This window comes from Melanaphis sacchari, unplaced genomic scaffold, assembly GCF_002803265.2.
Source record: "Melanaphis sacchari strain LSU unplaced genomic scaffold, SCAv2.0 Contig31_pilon_pilon, whole genome shotgun sequence".
In the NCBI taxonomy this organism is placed as follows: Eukaryota; Metazoa; Arthropoda; class Insecta; order Hemiptera; family Aphididae; genus Melanaphis; species Melanaphis sacchari.
Window position 1 is genome coordinate 4,144,730 of NW_020271193.1, and position 23,500 is coordinate 4,168,229.

A 23,500-nucleotide genomic window follows, 5' to 3' on the forward strand; every position below is an offset into this window, starting at 1 on the left:
ACGAGTTCAATTTTAAATGCCATCACCTAATAGTAATTATTTCTAATACTATACTGAAATTCGTCAAAACATTTATCAAATATTTATTTTTAATTGATCCATTCGGATCCAACACCCATTATGATTATGACAGTCGATGATGATGACGGTTACCTGCGGTTTCCGTGCTTGGTCGGGCCCAAGGTTGTTGTCGTCTTCGTTAAAACGGTCGTTGCGAAAACTGCGACATTTTAAAAAATAATATTTTTGGGTTAAGGCCACTTTTCTCCTTCAAAAAACACACACTTATCTGGTTTCAAGTATACGTACACACTCATAGTCGTGTAGGTTCATCAAATTATATGTATAATATTTTAAAAAATATAAGCAAACCTTTGTTTTTAAATATTTAAAATCAGAACATTATCATGAACATATGAGCATATCTTAATTAAATCGGAAACGTGTCAGTATTTCAACTAAAAATAATGTTTGCTGAAATATATTTTTATCATTAGGGCTTCTCCGTTGACGAAATATTATTTATATTTTTCATTATGATTGCCGATATGTATCGCTGAAAGTTGTAAAATTACCTAATTTCAATTTATATAAGTTTTCTTCAATATAACATTATAGTACTATACACAAATTATGGAGCTTATTTATTACTAGGAAAAATTAAAAGAGGGCTTATAGCATACAGACAAAACATTACTGTAAATCCACAATACATCTCAAAAATGCACTATCTTTGTGAAGTTAAAAAATGTTTATTATTACTTGTAAAAACACAATGAAGCTATTAACTGTATCATAATTTATACAGTTGATTCTCATTGCCCATATTAACCAGTTTCTTTAAAAAAAGATAAGGAAATTAATAACAAAGTAGCAATTTTTTTAATACATTTTTTTATTGGAATATTTTTATCAACCTCAAAAAAAAATTTATCTTACAATTTATGTATATATATATTTTTTTATACACATAATATAAATATATTATGTTTAGTTATGTATATATATAATATATAAGACCGTCGGAAATGTGTTGTACAACAAACTTAATAGTCGCGTTATAATATTATATTATAACATTTTAACTAATAATATACAGGCTTATTTTTATTTATTTTTTTTACTTTTTTCCATGTTCTCTTTTGTACAATTCGTAAATTAAAATAGTTCAACAAAAACAAAAAAAAATATTTGTTAGCCTTAAGTACCGAACCATCACAACGATAAAAAAAAAAAAAATTACATAATTTGTTTAAAAGCGGAACAACGAAATTTAATACAAATTGAGCATTAAACGAAATAAAAATTATATAATAATAATTAAAAAATTAACGTTTTTAAATTAATTAGTTACAAAAAAAAAAAATCTAAACTTATTCAAAATAAAATTTACGTATCCTATAAAATTAAGTTTTAGGTTAGGAATTTGTTAATTACCTTCGTGACTCGTTGACTATACTATTACAAATGGTAACAATCACAAAAGAAATGTAAAACAATGCTTCAGTAAGGTTTTCAAAAAAACAATATACGTTGTCTACAATTTACTGAGATCCATGCGACTGACCTCTGTGTCCCTAAAGCTCTCCACAAAAAAAAAAAAAAAGAAATAATAATAATGAAAAGAAAAAGAACAATTTTTAATACCTCTAACATTTAAAACTGCGTTATTATTTTATATTTATCGATAGTATATTACTGCCCGAATTCCGATAGTTATTTATTTATTTTACAATAATTATTATTAATAATTTACACATCAGTCTTGGGTACAGACAATTCACTTTGACGAGAAGAAGACATTGGAGGAAAAAAAAGTAATAAAATACAAATTAACGACAGCTGTATAGTTATCGTCTCGTCACTCGCACAAAGCTATTTACATGCGTCGTTACACGGTTACGGGCAATAAAACCGCACGTATACACTCGGTCCACAACTTAACACCAAAACTTAATTTAATATAATATACTAAAATATTAGGGAGGTATAAATGAAAAAAAAAAAAAAAAGTAATAATAATCAAAGGATTGGATCGAGACGACGATGAGACACTTACACGTTGACATTGGACAAAAAAACGTATAAAAACACATTTATAATAATAATAATAATAATAATAATTATATTAATAATAGTAATAATAATAATAATAATAATAATAATAATTATAATAATACAAATAATAATAATAATAATAATAATAATAATGATTTTAAACGACGTAAATTGGCGAGAAAATTTTAGTGGTCGTCTCGACAGCATTCGCTGCACTGCCGTGTGCGTCATCACAGTTGGCTTGCGTCGTGCTCTGCAAGGTAGGTAAATACAATATACGCAGACATACGATATTACCCAACGGTCGGTTTATACCATACCCGGTATACAATACGCATACGTGCGTATACGATATAGACATATCTAACAGACGACGACACGCGACACAGACGACACGACGACGACGACGACGACGACGACGACGACGATATTAATATATAATAATATAATATGACGAGGAATACCTTGCGCGGGCGTTACATATATATAAATATTATAATTAATACGGTTTTCCGCGTGCCAATACACGCACGTACGACAATTATTTCATTATATGACATTATGCATAATATTACACTGTACACATTAAATACAGATGTCGTAACGACACGCTGTGCGGAAGACTCGCGCGGCGAGTCGTGGGGGTGGCGTGCCTCCAACGTGCAGCAGGACGCGCGCGTCACACGATAAACGCGAGCGCATGATGTATGTTATTATATTGATTATCGTGACGAGAAAACGCGGTTGCACGGCGGCGGCGGCGGCGGCGGCGGCGGAGGTCGGCGTGTCCGCTACTACTGCACTTTGTCCTTCATGCCGTGCAACAGGTGTTCGGACATGATGGACGAAGGACTCGGCTGGTGCGAGTAGTTGCGTATGTGGTGCAGCGAGATCAGCTGATTCGGGAACCCGTTGGGCACGGACCCGACGGACGGTGGCTTCATGTCCATGGGCCCGGCCATCGGCGACAGTTGGTGGCCGTGCGCGCCCAGCTGCTTGGCGCCCGGGAACGACAAGTGGTTGTACGGCATGTACATGGTCTGCTGGTGGTGCTGCTGGTGGTGCGGGTGGTGCGGGTGGTGCGACGGCGGTGGCGGCGGCGGGTGCGTGGGCAGCCCGAAAGACTGGATGGGCGTGAACGCGGACGTGCTGGTCTTGGGCACGGACGACGCGTCCGACAGGTACTCGGATGGCGCTGTGGGTAGGTGGGAGCCGTGCCTGTTGGACGGCTGGTCGTCCGCGGTTACGGACCCCGCGGTGCTGGACGGTCCACCGGCGTTCAAGTCGCCGGCGGTAGCGACGCCGCCACCGCCGCCGCCGTTGGAACCACCGCCGCCGCCGCCTCCTCCCTGCATGCACTCTTGCTGTTGCTGTTGCTGGTTGATGGCTTCCACCAGGTTGTTAGCCGTGTCCGGCGACATCTTGCCCCAGTACGCGCCGTTCTCCAGGGCCACGCGCGGTATGCCGATGATCGGCGGCCGCTTGTCCATCCGCTCGGCGTGTTTCTGCATGTGCTTGGACAGGTACGTCTCCTGCGTGTACGACTTGCCGCAGTACTGGCATATGTGCGTCTTCAGGTGTTTGGATTCCTTGTGCTTGGGTATGTGCTCGAGCAGCGACTGCTCGTCCTGGAAGCACTTGTAGCACGAGTTGCACTTGAACGGTTTGTCCGTTTGGTGACACCGGGAGTGCGACTGCAGGTTGCTGAGCTGCGAGAACGCTTTGGTGCAGCCCGGGTGCCTGCACTTGTACGGCTTGTCGCCGGTGTGCGTGCGTATGTGCTGCTGCAGGTGGCTGAGTTGCGTGAACCTCCGCTGGCAGATGTCGCACCGGTACGGTTTGATGCCCAGATGAATGCGCGTGTGCTGGCTCAGGTACGAGCTGTTGGCGAACGTCTTGTTGCACTGATGGCATTTGTACGGTTTTACGTCTTTGACGTGCAGCTGCGAGTGCAATTGCAATTCCGACTTGGATGCGAATATCTGCTGAAAAAAGAAAAAAAATGTCTGTTAATAACGGTGTGCGTATTAGCGTATTATTATATTATTATCAAGACTGAATATGTTGTAACTGTATTAATACTGCTAAACTACTAAAGTTTATCATTTTCACATTAAGTACACACTTGCACACAGGCAGCTGTCAGTACTACATATTAAAACCAATTAAGCTCACTTTTACCCGTTTATTTTAAATAACAGCCTTAATTTACGTCACTGAATATAAAAAAAAAAAAATAGAAACTATAATTTATAGGGAATAAATAAAATGTCATAAATATCGAATATTTGCTCAACTATAAAAAATTTTTTATCTTTTTTAAATTAATATACCTATTTAAAAAAGTTTCTTTAATTGATAAGTTATTTGTTTTATAATATATGAAATCATCTACAGCTTAATAATGAAAATAGATATTGTATTTTTAAATCAAAAGTATAAAGTTGGAGATATTTTAGTTTTAAATTTTCAAGCTTAATTTTTTTGGTAATAGTTGTCTAGTTTACCCTCACCAGCTACACATGTTGTACGTGCACTATAATATTGATACAATTTAATGTATGTATTATAAATGATATTATTTCGTCCTCCGACCATAATTATTATAATGTTTAAAAGTAAAATTATTTTAAATGAATTCACGGTTTGTCTGCGCTCGTTATACCGGTTACCGCAAATGCACAGGTTGGCCACCATTATATACTATACTACCTGCAGCCGTGGGCGTTTATTCGTATGCCTAATATTATACTGGTTTATGTTGCCACCCTCTCGGTCTATCCGGACCAGACACAATACGCAACGGGTTACGTCGGGCAAGTATCCAAAAAGAATCCGTCAACGTCGCGGTGCTCGCGTCGAAAATATAAATAAATATATATATATATATTTATAAACTAAATGGGATAGAATTTTCACAGCTAAGGTCAAGGCATCCGAATATAGACTACGCGGGCCTCGAAAGGATTTTCGGATAGAGGTCTGTTGGACGGGGTCCAAAAGTGCGTAAAAGGGTTTAGCTGCGCGTACGTCACACAGTGTCCGTAACAAATGTCACACATACACGTCGTCGCAGGGCGATAAAAATTCCACAACAATCACAACTCGTTTATATAATTCGTTGCGTAAGGACCAGGTCCCGTAGAGACGTACCTAACGGGGGGTTGTATGACACGAGTGTTTACACACACAAACACACACTAGCCGGTCATAAATAATCGCATGTTGCTCACTACAGCCCCCGCAATGACGTCCGGTATTCTCTTGTCAATAAACATCTGACGAAAACAACAACGGTCGTGCGGTAAGCTATAAATTATTGTTATCGTATTGATACCTGTACGGTAATGATAATAATAAAAAAAAAAAAAAAAGGTCTGTCAGAATCGATGAAATTCGCCGTATAAATTGTATGATTGATTTCCGGTTTTGACTAAAAAAAAAAAAAACGTCATCTAGCACCGATAAAATACCTAGTTTGTAAATAATAATTTGCATATTATATTTTTCGCTCGCTCGAGGACAGGCACGTTATTATAATGGTAATCTATAAAACCACCGGCGGCTGTGGCGATATTTAATCATAATTATTTAGTTTAATGTAATATTATTATTCTAGTATAGTCGGACTATTTACAACATGCGTATGCGTAGTACGACCGACGGTCAGCGACTATGACAACGAGTATTATTGGCAATGCCGAACACCAGCCGCGGTAGACCCGTACGCGGAATTATTGTTGTTTGATTATTATTCCTATTACCACTTAACAATAATATTAAACGTATCAGCAAGAGCGTGATAATATACATTAATATACGCGTTTCGAGATATATATTATTAATATACTGACAAAACGAAAACGATTCCGGGTCATAGCATGACCCAGTGGCGCGCTCGGCACATAGGAACCGACGTGGTTCGAGACCAAGGCCGGCCGTATACGGCGTCGATGGGAATATAATAACATTACAATAATCGTACGTAACACGTGTTATCAAAAAGATCGTGCAGCGTGTTATTATGCTTATGTATGGTGTGTTTGTGTGTGTTGTTATCATCCGACGACGACGACAGTGCTACGCGTTATCACGGGAGCCGCCAGCCCGACCTTGGCCGGAACGTAAAATTCAAGGTCGCGTCCGTCGTATCTGTGCGGCGTGCGTGTGAAATAGTGAAAAATCTCTCGAAAACGTATAACGTTTTGTATGCGCTAGTACAGTACGTTATGAATACGATTAAAACGATATGAAAAGAAAAAAAAAATATCGAAATCTCGATTCTCGACAAAGAAACAGATCGCCGACGACCGTGGCTAACATGGCGGTGTAAAACACACACACGCGGGTCGCTCCGACGCCGCCGCCGATGATTATCTCCGCACCCGCACCCGCCGTCGACCATCGGATTTATTCGCTTGTCTGTCTGTCCGTTTTCTTTTTTCATTTTTTTTTTTTTTCGGGGGGTCCGAGAGAGGCGCATATACGCCGCACACACGATCGTCGACGGGTCGAGTGTGGACCGGTTTCGGCGCAACACACACGCGAGACGAGTATACACACCGTATAATATAATATTATATACCTCCATAATATACGTAACATCGTATATACATAACTATATATAATGTGGAAGAGGGTCCTGCTCGACCGATTAGTGTGCGTGTGTGTGTGTTAGAGCGGCGTATAAGTAGACGTGAATTTTTTTTAAAAAACGTGCGCCCGACGACGCGTTAGGGTTAAAAGAGAGACGACTGGTGCGTGCGACTAAAAAACCGGGTTTTCAGCTGCTGTCGCTGCCGCCGCTGTTGCTGCTGCTGCTGCTGCTGCTGCTGCTGCTGCCATCGATGGAGCTGGACGCGATAAACATCGACGGCGGCCAAGTGCAGTACATTATAATAGTAATAATAGTAATAATAATAATAATAATACGTAGTAAAAGAGTTTATTTTTTGAAAATCCGATCGTCTTTTATGATAATAACAATAATAATAATAATATATTGGTCGGCCTCGCTATATTATAATACGCGTATTATGATATACAGTGTGGTTGTAAATTTCAAACATAACTCGAGCAAACAAAAGACACACAGAACCCGTCCGTCGCGGTCGGCGGCAAAATAATAATAGTATACTTAATTATTGTTCCGTTTCGGAATTACTTTCATTAAGTCCACGTGCGCGTTCTTCAGCACACGCGTTCATTAATTAATTTGCAATTAATATACACGAGCGAAAACATGTCAGCCTATTATTACAATACAGTACAATAATAATATATTGACTAGGGGCCTCGACGACTTCGGGACTGAACGCGGCGAGATTTTAACACTAGAAGCGTTTTGATTAGAAGCGATCAGAAGTAATTCATACAGTCGTCGAGTGGAACTTATGATGAGTGTTTTTATGAGTTTCCTTCAAACGTATTATTATTATTATGATTCGGTAATTATTACTCACCGACTATACGAGTATAAAATTATGTATTTATATATGTACACGATAAATACACATTATACCATTAGGATATGACGGCAGTTATACATGCTGCAATATCATAATTCTGGGTTAGTCAAATTGCACTTATTACATTGACGATAAATAGAAATGATCAAAAAACACTAGGATTAAAAACGAGTTTTGAAACGATTGTATATTAGTCATCGATTTAACGATTCTTGGTCGATACAGAATTAATATTTTTTATATATCTATAGTACCTATGTAATAATTATAACACTATAAAACCCATTAATCTCAAGAATAACATATATTATATTCTTTTTGTATATGTAGTCAATCAATCATCGTTAAGTTTAAAATGCTTTGGTATTATCGACAAAAGCCCTTATTTTGAACAACGATATTTTAAAACTTAAACGAGTGTTAGTTCTAAGACTAAATTCAAAAGAAAATGTGTGTATACCTAAATATGTACTTAAAAAATATTAAATAAATGTGTCCTTTTAAAATCCCTCAGCCAATGTCGGCTGATTGGTCAAACTGAATACAAAAAATGTTTTTTAATTAAAATGAAATAATTCAAACATAACCTTTTTAAAGCAGAGTGCAATATTGATCTGAAATAAGTGAAGTACGACCAGTTAATCCACCACGCAATAGTTTCTAGGACATTCGGAAAATCATTGCATAAATCTCATGTATGTGCATATTATATACATTTCTATACAAATATATTTAAAATAATGAATTAATAAACATTGTGTGATGGCTACTCGCTGCAATATATAGTTTACCGGTTTTTTATTCAATGCAAACGAAATAAAAAACGAAATCGCAATAAAAAATAAAAAGTGTCGTCGAATTTCGTAACGGATTTGACGTTCGCTTTTTTCGTAAATAAGTCGCCGCAGGAAATATTATATGAGAGACGAATCATCGTGACTTTCTATTGAAACGATTCAAATGTACCGCGACGCCGCCGTTGATAAACGTCCCGCACATCGCGGAATCTATTGCTCTGTGATGTGGAGTAACGATATTACATTATAATATTTTAGTTTAGTCACTTGAGTTTTGTGTGAATATCAAAATGAAAACTCGTTTTAAAAAAATACTTTAAACCATCCGACAAAGAAGTCGCCATCGCCGTTGCCTTAAATATTACATTTTATACATTCACACTATTTTTTGCGCATATAAATATTGTTTATTAGCAACGCTGCGTGTTTTTGATTTCAGCACATGTCTCGTCATACTATAGAAACGGTGAAAAAAATCAAATTTCAAATAAAGTTATGTAATATTTTTCTAAATCTTCGATCAAAGTCGCTCAAATACCTAACACACCTATATAATAAATCCACCACGTAAACAACGGGGTTTTGCTGTCAATCACACGAAAATAAACGACGGAAAGATAAGCAGACGTAATGTGAAATATTTGATAAAAAAACAAAAACGATCCGTAGTTTAATCTAAAAAAAAAAAAAAACTATTTTTCGAACAGAACATCATATTATTAAACCAGCTATTTCGAATCACGTGGTCGTCCTCGTCGCATTGCAACTATAAGCAAACCGTCAAGTGCACATTGAACACACGAGCGTTGCCAGACACGCCGCAGTAAATAAATAAAAAAACATGACGCGCGCGATTACGCGGCAATCGAGATTTGACTTGCGAGAGCTGAATAATATTCCACCGTGGCGTAACAATGATATCGACGCGTAGGTAGAAAGTCGTCTGCTGTAATCATCATTCGTCGGATATATCGTACGGAATTTTGTGAATAATTATTGTTTAATATTGAAATGACGCGACGATCGTCTGAGTGCGACTTTTAACAACAACAATAATAATAATATTTTGTTATGCCACATCACACCGATATGATAACGATAATAAATGATAATAATTATTATCACTATCATTGGTGTATTTTATACGCATCGTGCGGTTGACCGCCGTCTCGGACTGTCCACAAAAACCTCGAGAGCCCGTTTAAGACGAAAATTTTGAAAAAAAAATAAAGAGACCCACGTCCGACCCCAATCGATTACTATATTACCTATATAGCCAGTCAAGTCCTCGTCGGGTCGCGCGCTTATATGGAGAGGTTCACGTTCACGTGGCGGACGGCTGTCTGTAGCGCGCGTTTTCGATAGTAATAATAATAATAATAATAATATTTTAATATATTATAATTTATAATATTCGTACGTACCGCACGGCGGCGCGCGCACTGATGTCATGTCCAAGGTCGGTCGCGGCGCGCCGTACGATATAGGTACGACGCAGCCGCCGCCGCCGTAGTATAATTTTTTAGTAATGACTAATAACTAACAACTAATAATATATTATCGTGTACGCGCGCTCACGTTGTTATAGTAATATTATAATTATTATTATTGTTAAAACGTTGTCAAAACGGCAACACGCCCAACGTTCGAATGATGCATGTGCGTAAATAAAATATACTAAAAATAATTAATGCGATCTGTGCGTCGCGGCCGGTCTCAGGTAAAGTATCGACTCCGATTGAATCTGTACCGCGCGCTTGTGAGATATTATTACGATGTCGATTTCGTAACGATAACGTTACTGGGGGGGGGGGGAGGCGATTGCAGCCGATAACAGCTGCGTAAACCATGATCTGGAGAAACTGCAGAGTAACGTGTTAAATATAAACAGTTTTCTGTTTTGTAAGTCGAAAATATCTCGCGGGCGACGGAGACGGTACAAAGACGGTTGTTAATGATATCGAGTGGACGACATTGTACAGCTATAGACTCTCTTCGACGCAATATACGTATATCGCGGGCGGGCGATACTCGAAACGAAACATGCCAAAGTCTCGCGGTCAAAACGTGCCAAAAACTTCATACCGCGTACACCCGGCGCGAGGGAAACAAATCGTCGTGGAAGCGGCGGCAATCGCTCTGTATGATGTGGTGTGCGTTAAAAAAAAAAAAATAAAAAATAAAAAAACGTAAACGCACAGACCCTCCTCTCCGCGGCAGACATCGGCTGCAACTGAAACGCCGAGGGAGGGGACGGTTGTACGAAACGAATTCCGACATTTGGGCGGCTATACGCGCAACGACACACGCGTTTTATGTGCTCACCCGGCGCGCGAGCCCGCTGCTGCCGCCTCAGCCGCGGGCGGAACGCACACACACACACATATGCAATATTAAACACGGCGACAAGCTGCCTGTGTGCGGGTACGTTTAAAAATGTCTGTTAAAAAACAAAACGAATAAACGCTGTGTGGCGGTGTTCGGCCGGACGGCTACCGCACTGCACCGGTGGTGGTCCATATAATATACTTCGAGCGACGACGGTTTAAGCCAGTAGCTGATAGCGATTTATTTACATATTTTTATTTTTTTATATATATATATACAAAATATCTTCTCCAGTAGGCGCCTACATAGCTGAGTGATGCTGTGGACTTCAACGGGAATATGTATACTGTTGATCTATAAGTAGGTAATACTTTACTGTTCGTCGTGTTAGTAAATATATCTTTTTTTTCTCCGACAATACAGTTTTTCATAACCTGGTCAATGGATTTTTCTAGTATACCCAAAAGACCATAATTTCAGATTATTAAATATTTTTTTTTACTGCATAAAGAAATATCTTATGAGGAAGTACACGCTTTGATCTTTTTAAATGACGACCTCCCTTTTCTACCGTAAATTATTCATCGGATAATTTTTCTGTGCACTTAGACGTATCAAAATCATAATGTGAACGATTAGTTTTAAGATATTTAACTCTGTTCACAAAATTGATAGGTCCGTTGTAATAAGTTTGGAAGATATGGTATTCAGTAAAATAAATTTGTACCAATACACATCACTTTCTATGCGATATAAAAAAATTCAAAAAATTGAAAATAATATTAAAAAAAAAACTCCAAATTTTAGAATCTGATTAAATTAATACGTGAAAAATTGGACGGAGCGTGTTTTGATAAATCATAATATATAAATATATCGCGTATGTATACAATACCGATATTAACGATATTATTAAGGATTATTAGGTACACGATATTATAATATACTTTATGGTCAATCATATTATAATATATGCTTTACCCGTGTCCTATAGGTATTATTATTTACACGAAAAATGACGTTATAGATATTACTCAACTGTAATAATCGGGAGCGGCGACCTAGTCGACCGCAAAATTCCTAGTGTTGATGAAACGAGCTCAAAAACACAGAGGATTCGTAAAAAAAAAAATAACCCTTGCACGGTCACAGCGATAATTGATGTCGCGGCATCACAACACAAAACAATAAAATTGTACATTGCCCGCACAAGACACAAAATTATCGAATATTTTTTTTCCGGGACGTGCGACAGATGATGGGTGACCAATGTATTGAATTATAGATGTAATATTATGCAAATTACAACATTGGAAAAATCGAATTTCACGTACGTATACCCACTGACCATTCTTTTATAATTAAATAATAATAATAATAATAAAAAAACGACAGACCGATAATTCCTCCAATTTAGCGGTCACGTGTGTACACGTGCATGGGGTATAGGAAGCAGGTAGATAAAAAAGGGGTTCTATACTTCTATATACCTAAATATGCATACGTGTGATGGTATATAAAATATATGTGTATTTAGTATATACATAATAAACATAAATATACGGATAGGTTTATATATATATATATATATATATATATATATGCGCAGTAGAACGAAAAGGCTTCAGGTTTTTTATATTTCTAATTCAATTAAATTCGACCCGTTCTCGATTTGAGGGGTTACAAAAAGCGAAAAAAAATCAACGGTTCGTAAATAATGCACGATGACAATCGTACGCGAGCACACCAACACACCGGTTTGTCCGGCTGTGCAAAAAAAAAAAATATGTATATAATAATAATAATCATTTTTCGTCCCCATACCAATAGCGACCAACATCGATTATGTAACACGAAACCACGATTCATAGCGTATATTTAGTAGCTCATCGTTATAAACTTAAAAAAACCAGAACTAAACCGGATAAAAGCTACATATATCTACAAAACACGTCGTAGGTGTCGACCGCAATCTCCGATTATTATTTTATATGTATTGTATTATTATTATCATTATTTTTATCCTCGATATAACTATATGTATAATTTAAATTACCGAGTGCACCGTTGCAAAACATCATACTAAATAATGACGCGATTATATTAATGTATATAAATCTGTTAGCAATTATTTATACTTATACTGTATGTTTGTATTATATGATAAAAAGATGAGGCGTGGTAAACACGAGGCGCTCACATTTTTTTTCCAAACACTTCTCGTACGTATACCTACTTTAATCTTTTCTCTCCCGGGTGCAATTCTCTATACGATAACTGGCGTCAGCTAATTGAAACATGTTGCAAACGATATAAGTGTCCGGTGTTAGGTAAAAAGACGTTCGTCGGCGGCGAATGGCATAAAAACGAATTTCTCGTTCTGAGGATTATCATGAATGTCCGTCGCTGATTTAATTTGTATGCTTTTATTTTCGAAATTAAACGCATTTTATTCCACATATACACTGCAAATGTAATGAAAGTAGCCGAAACACGTGAAAAGCGTATTCGAAACAACCGTGTGATAATAATAATAGTAAATTTAAAGAAGAATTTCGTCGATGAATACTACAACTAATAAGGTAGGTAAAATGTACAATAATATAATATGTTTAAGTATACTATTACTCGGTATATAAAAACGTCAGTAGAAATTGATTTTTATTTGAAACATAAGAAAAAACAATTGGTTTGCGTACTAGTGTATAATAATATGTAGGTAGTCTGCCAGTTTAAAAGAAAGCATATTCCTACGAGTCATACTCACATGCACAATCTATTGGTAATTAATTAAATTTACCGATAAAACACAACAACGGAGGCGTACGCGTGCAGCATGATTTATATATATATATATACAGCTAAACTGTTACCTATATATTATAATAGGTGTAAAACTGCAATGATATACATATTATGCGCCTGTTATCGTTTTCGCGCCGCACTAATGACATGCAAGAGTTGTATATACATAATTTTTTCAGCGGTAATTATTATTATACCTAAGTGTTATCACACAGTCACAGGTGTATAATTTGTTGAGATTTTTAATAGACTTATTTCTCAGAGTTTGTTTTCAGCGCGATGGGGGTTATCGCGCGTGTATTTATTAAAAATGATGTCGTACTTAAAAAAATTACCAAGGTTTCAAAAGAATAATGTAAACCAACAGTAAGCGAATATCATAATATTATAACCTAACTAAAACTATTTTCAGCTTCGAACCTACCAACGACTTTGGACGTTCAATAACATGTCAGCATCGGATATAATAGTAGGTTTTTCGTAACCGTTCGTGAACTGAAATACATATTACAATAATATTATAATAAAACCGGTCTAATCGTGTTTTATCGCCGCATAATACACGTTAGGAAGTAATTACTAATTACGAGTGATGTCTATTATCGTATATAATAATATGTACCCACTATCCATATACTATAATACTAAAATGTATATAATGTATATACTATATATTATACTGAAACGTTTCAATGCACCCAAACAAAACTCGTTTATATATTATATGTATAATGATATATACTATATAGTAGTAATATATTATATTCACAATCCTATACTATGGTTATTTTTTCCGGTGATTCTTAAAATCGGCGTCGAGAGCGGATACGATCGATATTATTTTAAAAAGCACTACGCACTACGGTATTATTTTCAGATTATGATATTTTTTTAAATCGGAAGACGAAACAACAACTATAATTCTTATATATATTGTATATGACGCCTTAATAAGCCACATATATATATATATATACATAACTAATAAACAATCGAAACTTACCTCTGGGTTTCCGTGGTCCACACTCGACCATCCGAGACCGTCTCTACCTTTGTTCACGCCCCGCTTCCTACCGCGACCCTGTAACAACAATACGTGCCATGAGCATAATATATACCTATATATACGGGTTGATCAGTATAGTTCGTATTACAAAATGGTAGGAGTGTTATACGATTCATATAAATTCCACAACAGTTTTGTAACACAGATTTCTAATCAGTCACCCAGTGTACCTATATATACAAAATCGAAACCAATTAGCGCAAGTAGGTAACAAACATTACGATTTCCGACGACAGAGTTTAGGAAAAACAATTTTATAATTAACGTACATTTTAGCCAGTATTCATTATATACCTTAACTAAATTTAACTAACCGTTGACAAAAAAAAAAAAAAAAAAAAAACTATATTCTCATTTTCAAACACCCCGCTCTATATAGTTAAAATATATCGATTTCCAAACGCTGCGTACATTAGCAAAACAAATTGTGTTCGGTTTTTCTTTCCGTCCGCTCTTATATATAATTCATAAGCATCGCGTCTCGCGATTGAATTTTATTATCGATAACTGTTGTTTTCCCTCCGCCACTACAACACCGACCTACACCGGTCGAGCGGAAACACTTGTTTTTATTTCTTACGATAAAAAAAAAACCCCGAGAAGAAAAAATCAAAATACAAGTCACCCCTTTTTTATATGTAGTACCTGTATAAACGAAAAAACTTGACCTACACGCGCGCGCGTGTAATAATCGAATCTGCGCGCGCTCGGTGTAGTCGTATTTTCTTTTTTTATTTCTTTATGAAACGACCGAGCAGAATATATAATATAATAAGTATAATGTACATGACAGCAACGACGACTACGACGACGACAACGTTTTAGGAACATTAATTCTTCGTCTATTTATACGGTTTTTTTTGGCCGGCGGAGACTAATATTTTGGCATCGGTCGCGCGCCGTGGCGTGGCTGTGGCGCGTATCCTCAAAAATATAAATATAATATATTATATACCGATACAAAAAAATACGTCGTTTATTTTTTAATGACCCAACTCTCCCCAATATTCACCGTTCAATTAAGTCGACCAATTTGTCGATATATACGCGAGTATATAGGTACTGTATGCTGCAGTGTGTGCGTGCGTGTATGTATTCCCTGCACGTTCATTACTCCCATTGCACGAGACCCTCTTTTCGGATTATTGCACAATCGACGGCGGCGGCGGTTGCGTGCAACATACACACACATAATGCAAGTAAAAATGGAACCTAACCAAAGGGGGTATACACTACGCACACAAACATTCATGTACACATACAATCGGGTTTTTTGTGTTTCATTAACCCGCCACCGCTCTCTCTAGCGATCGAGCCAAAGCGCGCGCGCGAGAAGCTCGCCACCGAAAAAAAAAGGGTGGAAAAAATAACCCGGAGCACTACTGCTGTGGCCGTCACCCTTTTTTGTCCGTTAGAAAAATCGCCCCCAGAGAGAGGGACCCGTTGTCGAGAAGAGGACGACGACCGCGAGACGACCGAGGTGTTTGGTCACTCTTCATGGCATATCGCAACGTGCCGCGCGCGTGCGCGTATGTGTGTGTATGACGTACGAGGGGGGAAACGAAAAACTACTGCAGTATAGCTTTAACCCTAAACGGATTTACCGATTAGATTTTTTATAACCTAATAATGACGAATGTATTAATCATTCGATAACGCTTGTAGACTGCCGCCGCGGGAAAAGACCAAGCATCGTTGACGAGCCGAGATGAAACCGCCAATGTCAATAAATCCGTCATTATAACTAAGTGCGCGTACAAGTGCTCCGTTGGCGGGAGAAAAATAACCACAAATCATGCAATGGAGCGCTTATCGTATAGTTAGTTGTCTAACTCGGTTATAATAGTATACGTTTCGATCGACTGCAGTCGTACAGGCAGTGAAAGAATAAAAACAAATAATCGTAAGCAACAATAAACATAAATATTTATATTCAAGTCGTTATGTACGAAATGTAATTATTATTATAATATTGTCGACGGAGTTCATTCGAATAGACGATTAGTGTTTTGTTTTTTTTTTTTGCACGCCAATCGTGTGTACTTTTGACGAGTACCTACGCAATATTATAACGATACACGGCTAGCCCATAAATTCGGCCTATATATATGTGTGTATATATGTATATGTATTTGTGTGTGTGTGTTTATTATGTTATATATTACTGCAGAGACATGCAGGCGACGGCGGCGGCGGTGGCGGCGATCGTCGATGAACGCGGAACCCCTTGATGACGACGATGATAGAACAAATATTTACGACGGATAAACATGGTATTAAAAATGCGCGCGCGTGGACGACAGCGACACTTGTCAGGTGTGTCGCGCACACGTGCAGGCATAGGTAATATTGTATATTATTGTAACAGGTATAAGTTAGGTAGGCTTACGAGACGGTCGGAAAAAAAAATGTTCGAAGCATTTTTGTAGACTATTTGTTTGGAAGAGAGGTGGGAGACATATTATACTGCACGTCAGAGGATGTCACGTCACAAACCGTATATTATAACAATATGTCGTGTGTATGATAATTGTTTTAATATTATATTATATTATTAATACCGAGCGGAAAACCTGAAGAACCTATCGTGATGTGCAGACGACGAAGAGGCGGCCGTGACTGATTCGTCTTGGCAGCGACGACGTGCGTGTACAGTAATTTAACGAACCCGAAGAATGCACATTTTACAAGCTAAATCGTCGAAGGCGGCTCCGGCAGGAGCATTTCACTGCGCAGGATTTACGGTGTGACCCGTTGAACCCCGTCGGTTATATTACACATGACACATAATATTACGTACATTATAATATTATTATAAACGCCGTAGCAGACGTCACATATGGTGTATCTCGATTTCTCATTCTCGCTCGCTAGCTGTGCCCATTTCCCCCGCGTTCAGTCGACGGAACTAATTTCGAAAATTTGCCACCTTATTTCCCGCGTAGGACGACGACGACGAATTTCCGACTCTCGTATACGACGGGCGAGATACGCGATAGATCCTGCAGCCGCGCCAGCGTAATAAATCCCGCGTATAATATGTGCCGGTTGATGGGGTAATATAATATAGTACTCGACATCCGACGATTCCGCCCCCGCCGCCACGAACCGTCGTTGCAACCCCAGCCAAGGCGGCCTCGTTCTCACGTGATGGAAGCTGCGTGTCGGCGGATACATTACCGCATAAGACTCGAGATTAGGCGATAGCTATAATTTTATTTTAGTGCGAGTTATAATATATTGTCACATGTTTTTCGACTGCTTGAGGTCCGTGTATTTTTAGTCATTTTTTTAGGATCGTGTAGATACGTCGTGCCGCTCTGGGGGAAGCCCACGCCGCCCACGTTCGGAACCATATCGTTCACCATCGTCGCGCGAGCGAAGTGAACGCGTGTGCATTTGACGTAAAAAACCGGTTCCCACAAGCCTTCCGAAAAAAAAAATGTATACACGAACACAACATCATATGCATAATCGAACACATAACGAGTACTATAATGTGTGTATTGATATTGAAGACCTATATAAACGAGTTTTTTTCATATATATACCAACGACATTCTGTTAATTTCTACCAACAGTTATGGCAGATAGGTACCGGTTTTATTGACAATAATAATAAAATAATAACCCGTGGATAAGTCGATAAGTACACGAGTGATAGTGTTCGGGGAAGATTACCTACTTAAATACAAATATTAAAAATATCTACTATGTACGTATAATGTATATATATATATATGTATATAATCTGCAATGGATGGCTATGGTTGTTAAAACGCATAGGATGGTCCAGTAATGAGCGGTCTAGACTTAAACCAACATGCCTACATCGCAAAAGCACGTATTATGTATTTATAAAGTACTTATAATATTGAGTGAGTATACCTATCTACCTACCTATATATAATAACAGATAAATAATGATGAATTACATAATCACACATAATTTTATTAATTTACAACGTGAGTGTATTATATCATTAATTATTAAAGTAATCGGTTAAAGTTTTGACGGGCACCTTACTCCTAACCATATACCGTATATTATATTATTATAAACCTACGGCCGTGTGTGTCACCACTCGCCTTTCGACTATGATTACATTATAATATAGACATTACACGGTAGCATACTAAAAAGCTTTTGCCGACAACGACGGCGGCGGCGGCGGCTGTTATATGACAATATTACATGTGGATGAACGACTGTCGTCGCTTTATGTATATATTATCGTACGAGGTAGGTATGTATCGAGGTGTCGCTCGGCAGATGTATATGTGTACTTCTCAGTTACCATTCATTTGGCGCGAGCGCGCGTGCGTGCGTCTCTCTAATAACTTTTAGGTGGGCGACTATAGCCTAATTTGCATATACGTATACATACACTCACACACAGACACACACACGTACATACATTATATACCTAGGTACGTATTTAATATACGCACACAGACACACGCAAACAAGCACATACACACATACATATTGCATAGCGGGCATCATGTATTGCGTGCAACAGTTTTTAACATGTTTCAAAACATTTATGCGCGACCACGAGACCGTGTGCACTGTCATTGTTAGCCCATATGGTTGGTATATGCATTTATATATATATAAATTTTTTAATATTTTGTGCGTGAGAGGAGTCTGTTTTTTACGGTCGTATATTACGAACACGTATAATTATCGTTTTCCCTCTCCCAATATCGCCGCCACCGTCGCCACACGTTCCGACCATCCTTTTTGTCTTCGTACGTTCGTCGTGAATTTATTACCGCGCACCGACAGTGGCGGTGGCGGCAGTGGCGCCAAATGATAAAACAACAACCATAATAATGTTAAAGTATATTTTTACTCTTTACTAGACTACTGGATATACCTAATAATAATAATAATAATGATTTGACGGCGTAGCGCCTGCGCACCGCGAAACTGCAGATACCAGCAATTAGACTACGAGTTTGTACATAGTGCCGAAACTGCGCGGTTTTAGGAATGTAAAACGGAATGCGAATAATAATATTATTATAATTACAGAAACGAAAATTTGCCAGAGATATTTTAAGGACGCTGTGGCGTAAAAAATAAGGATTACGACGTGGCGGTGAACGCAATAGTTTAACACCCGCACGTGGTCGCTTCACAAGGTTACGACGAATGACAATACTCCATTTCCTGAAACCTATTAAATTCGAAATCGGCTAACGAGACAACAACGACGACGAAAATAAGAACCAACTACGAGATGAAATATATATTTTATCTCGCCTTCTCCTCCTATATCCTATACACTGTGTCTTTATTATTATAATAACGTTTGCTAAAGTAGTCCGAATCGTTACCACCGCGAACATACGGAGTATGAAATAGATTACGACGTTATATTTTTAATTGCCAGTTTCAAAACGATAACATTATAATAATTTTAATAATCACAGACATTGTCATGAAATTATTTATTTTTTTTTTTATATATTTATAAATAAAGCCGGTGCGTAACGCGGTGGAGACTTTTGGACTTTGAGAGTAAAATTATAATGCTATAATATTATATTGTATATATATATATATATACAATATTAATAATAATTGTACCCGTGATAAAAGACCGGCGGCAGTGGATTTCGTACGAATTTTATCTCTTTCCGCAAGTCGCCGATAACGATGTCTACTCGGAACGAACGAGTGCGAGTATTTTAAGTATAGCGGTCCAACGAAAGCCACACTGCACAGTTCGAATTTTAGCGACACTTGTCCGTTATCGTTAATCCCAAAATGTTGTAATGCCATTTCGTGTTTCCGACGTTTTGATCCTACTAAACACTTGGCCAGCACACCACGTTTCAAGGCTAATGAACTCTTCATTAGTTTGTGTGTGTCGCGCGTGTGCATTTATATATATATATAAATATATATATATACACCATGGCTATACACAGATACATAATATTGTACACACTGCTGTATGTCGTTTTCGTCGTGTGAGAAAACTCGCAGCAAACACTCACTCACACACACACACACACACACTCGAGGGCGACGATGTACAGTACAGAACGGATTTAAGGAAAAAAAATTGAGATAATTATTTTGTTATAATAATATCATGTCAGGTTATTCTACTATCTCGAGTGCCGCACGTATACGTGTAGGAGAGATTATGACGAGAAACGTTTTGGAGGTAAGTAGGTACACTGCGCGCCCGCGGAGTGTGTGCGGCGCGCTTAAACGTTAAGATATGCAATAATAATAATAATAATAATGGAACGATATCGATAACTATTATTATAATATGATATTAATTATTACTCTATATAATAATATAATTTTACCGGCCCGGCCACCGGTGATAACGACGGCTGCGATGACGTTATTATTATCTGTCCGTGGCGGACACCCCGCTGCACGCCGCGACGGCGGTTCGACTTGGCAACGCTGCCGCCGCCGCGATTTATATACTTACTTATGCTCGGTGTTCCGACACACCACACACATACACACACACACACACACACACACACACAGACGAGCACATTATCCTGCGGGTGCTTTATATATTTTTTTTTTTTTTTTACCGCATATCAAACACGTTTCGTAAAACGTCAATATTGATTTTTTTTTTCCGTGAGCGCGTGTGACAGTTGTTAAAACGTTACCTACTATACAAAAGAAGGATGAGTACGGCGTTATTTAGTTGGCACATATTATACATGCACGGTTGATGGAAGAGTATTCGAACGTGCGGTTCATCATATTTCTATATAACGGCGAAAACAGCTTCGGTGTGCAATGATAAGTGGCTTATGCTGGAATTAAGTTTTATCCTACACGACGACATTTCACGTGTGCGAGTGTACGTGCAATGTAGGTCGTTTGATGGTTTGACAAAAAAAAAAAAAAAAAAAAAATCAGTTTTTTACAGTTGTCGCACACGTCAAATGCTGTACGGTTGTGTTGATAGTCTTTTGGACACTGTGCAGACCGCGCGCACACGCGTGAGGGAGACGGGCAGATGGCTTTCTTTTTAACAAGCCAATAGATGACAAATAGCGCGTGCTCTGTGCCTCATCGGCGCGGTGAACCGATTGCCAGAATTTCGGATTCGAAATCTTTGTACTTAACGGCGTGCTAGAAAGAATCGTGGGCGGATCACTAGTACATATCGTCACTACGGTGTGTGTATCATGTGTCTATAACGTTAGGTGGTATCGTGAAGCTGAAGAGTTTTGGACGTCGAACGACCGATTCCGGGGAAAGGAACTATACCTACCTGCGGCGTATTCGCCTTAAAAATTTTATATAGTTTCCAAACAAACAAACACTCGCGCGCGGCATAATACCCTGCACAATGATAACGGTCGTCGTGATGCATTTGGGTTTTTTTTTTTTTTAGTTGACCGGCAAACAACAAGAGGGAAAACTCTCGGACGACGATTCGACCGACGAAATGCATATAAAACATAATAATACTAATAATAATAATAATAATAATAAAGAAAAAAAGCAAGTATAATTGATTATCTGACATGTTCTGGTCGCATTAGTAGCGTGCCGTGATCTCCGGATTATTCAGGTACGGGCATATACGCACGCATATAGGTTGGATTTTTTCTCAATGTTCCTACAATACAAGACTCAATAGGCTATTCAGCAGCCGCGGACGAAAGTATTAGAAAGCGGCGAGAACAGGGAACCGTGGCTATAATAATCGTTTTAAATAATATGTACGGGCACAACGTCATATATTATTATCACGCCCGAGCGTTAATTATTATTGACGGTCGGCCAGGACCTAGAGGCGGGGAAAATCGGCATTTAAGGAAATTCGCCGAGGAGCCGAGACGGAAAGTCCTGACGTGTCCCTGCTGGTCGCGTGATGTACCAGAGGTACGGTTGCTAGGGGTAATCCCGACTTTCGAGGGTTTCGGTCGGATCGCGGCCCGATTCGTTCTCGTTAAGATATTAGGTATATTATAATGTAATAAAATTAGATTATTTAAGGTATTCACGGTCGGTCGACGTGATCGGTATTATTACCTTGTACATGGTCTGTTCGTCGGCAGCGGCCGCGGCCGCGGCGGCCTGTGGCCCGTTCTGCACGCTGGCCGGCGAGAACCCGTAACAGTTCTTGTTGAGTTCGTGCAGGTTCGGATAGTCGGTCCCTAAGCAGTTCTCCATCGCGAAATCGTACTTCATGCCGACGGCGGACGGATTTACAGCTCCGATGGCTATGCACGGTGGCAGCACCGGCGTGACGCGCACTCGTTCGTCGATGTTCACATAAAATTCAAATGACCGGCGACGCGCGAGGGATGATCGCGATCGTGTGCGGGTGCGGTTTTCGGTTTACAGTGATCTGTCGACGGGAAAACGCACGGCCCAAACGCATATAAACGCACCTGGGGGGGGTGCGGGTTGGATGGTGGGAAAACGACGAAAACCGTATCAGTCCGACGACGGCGATGTATTTATACGGCCGGTGGTGAATATTCAAATAAATAAACGCGGGACGGACGCACAGGCACACAATAACACGGGTCCCAGTCGGAGGTTTATATTATACGACTGCTATATACGACCGCGGTCGGAGCGAATTAAAAAAAATATCAGGCAATAATTATTGTTAAAAAAAAAACTAAAAAAAAAAAAAAACAATAAAATAAATAAAAAACGATTTATGTTGACACACACTGATCGCGGAGAAGAGACGACGACACAACAATTACTTTACGGTGGTGTGTGTGTGTGGAGCGCGCACGCAGACACCGGTCCGTACGTGAGCGGTTCGTTTCGGCGAGTGTGCGGTTCGGGCGGCCGACGACTACGAGAACTCTCCGTCGGGTCCCCCCACCGCCGCCGACAACGACGACGACGACGACGACGACCAAACTCTCCCCGCCACCGCGCGCCGGCACGACGGTGGAACGGCGCGCGCGGCGAAGGGCTCCCCCCTACCGGCGCCGCCCGCCCGACC

At 38.9% G+C, this 23,500-nt stretch overlaps 1 protein-coding gene across 4 annotated transcripts in view; it reads right to left on the reverse strand.

Annotated features, from left to right (window-relative positions):
* Positions 1 to 2,146: 2,146 nt before the first annotated feature.
* The window catches only part of LOC112596296 (zinc finger protein rotund-like), a 163,150-nt gene continuing 141,796 nt past the window's right edge, over positions 2,147 to 23,500 (reverse strand). For 2 of the 4 annotated variants that reach the window (XM_025341892.1, XM_025341894.1), the window contains exons 6-7: positions 14,460 to 14,537; positions 2,148 to 4,043 (exon numbers count right to left, since the gene is read on the reverse strand). In XM_025341892.1, the coding sequence (XP_025197677.1) occupies positions 2,853 to 4,043; positions 14,460 to 14,537 (1,269 nt within the window). In that variant the 3' untranslated portion in view covers positions 2,148 to 2,852. Of the gene's footprint in view, positions 4,044 to 14,459; positions 14,538 to 23,500 lie in introns of all 4 variants that reach the window. The other 2 variants (XM_025341891.1, XM_025341890.1) reach the window with 2 other exon arrangements.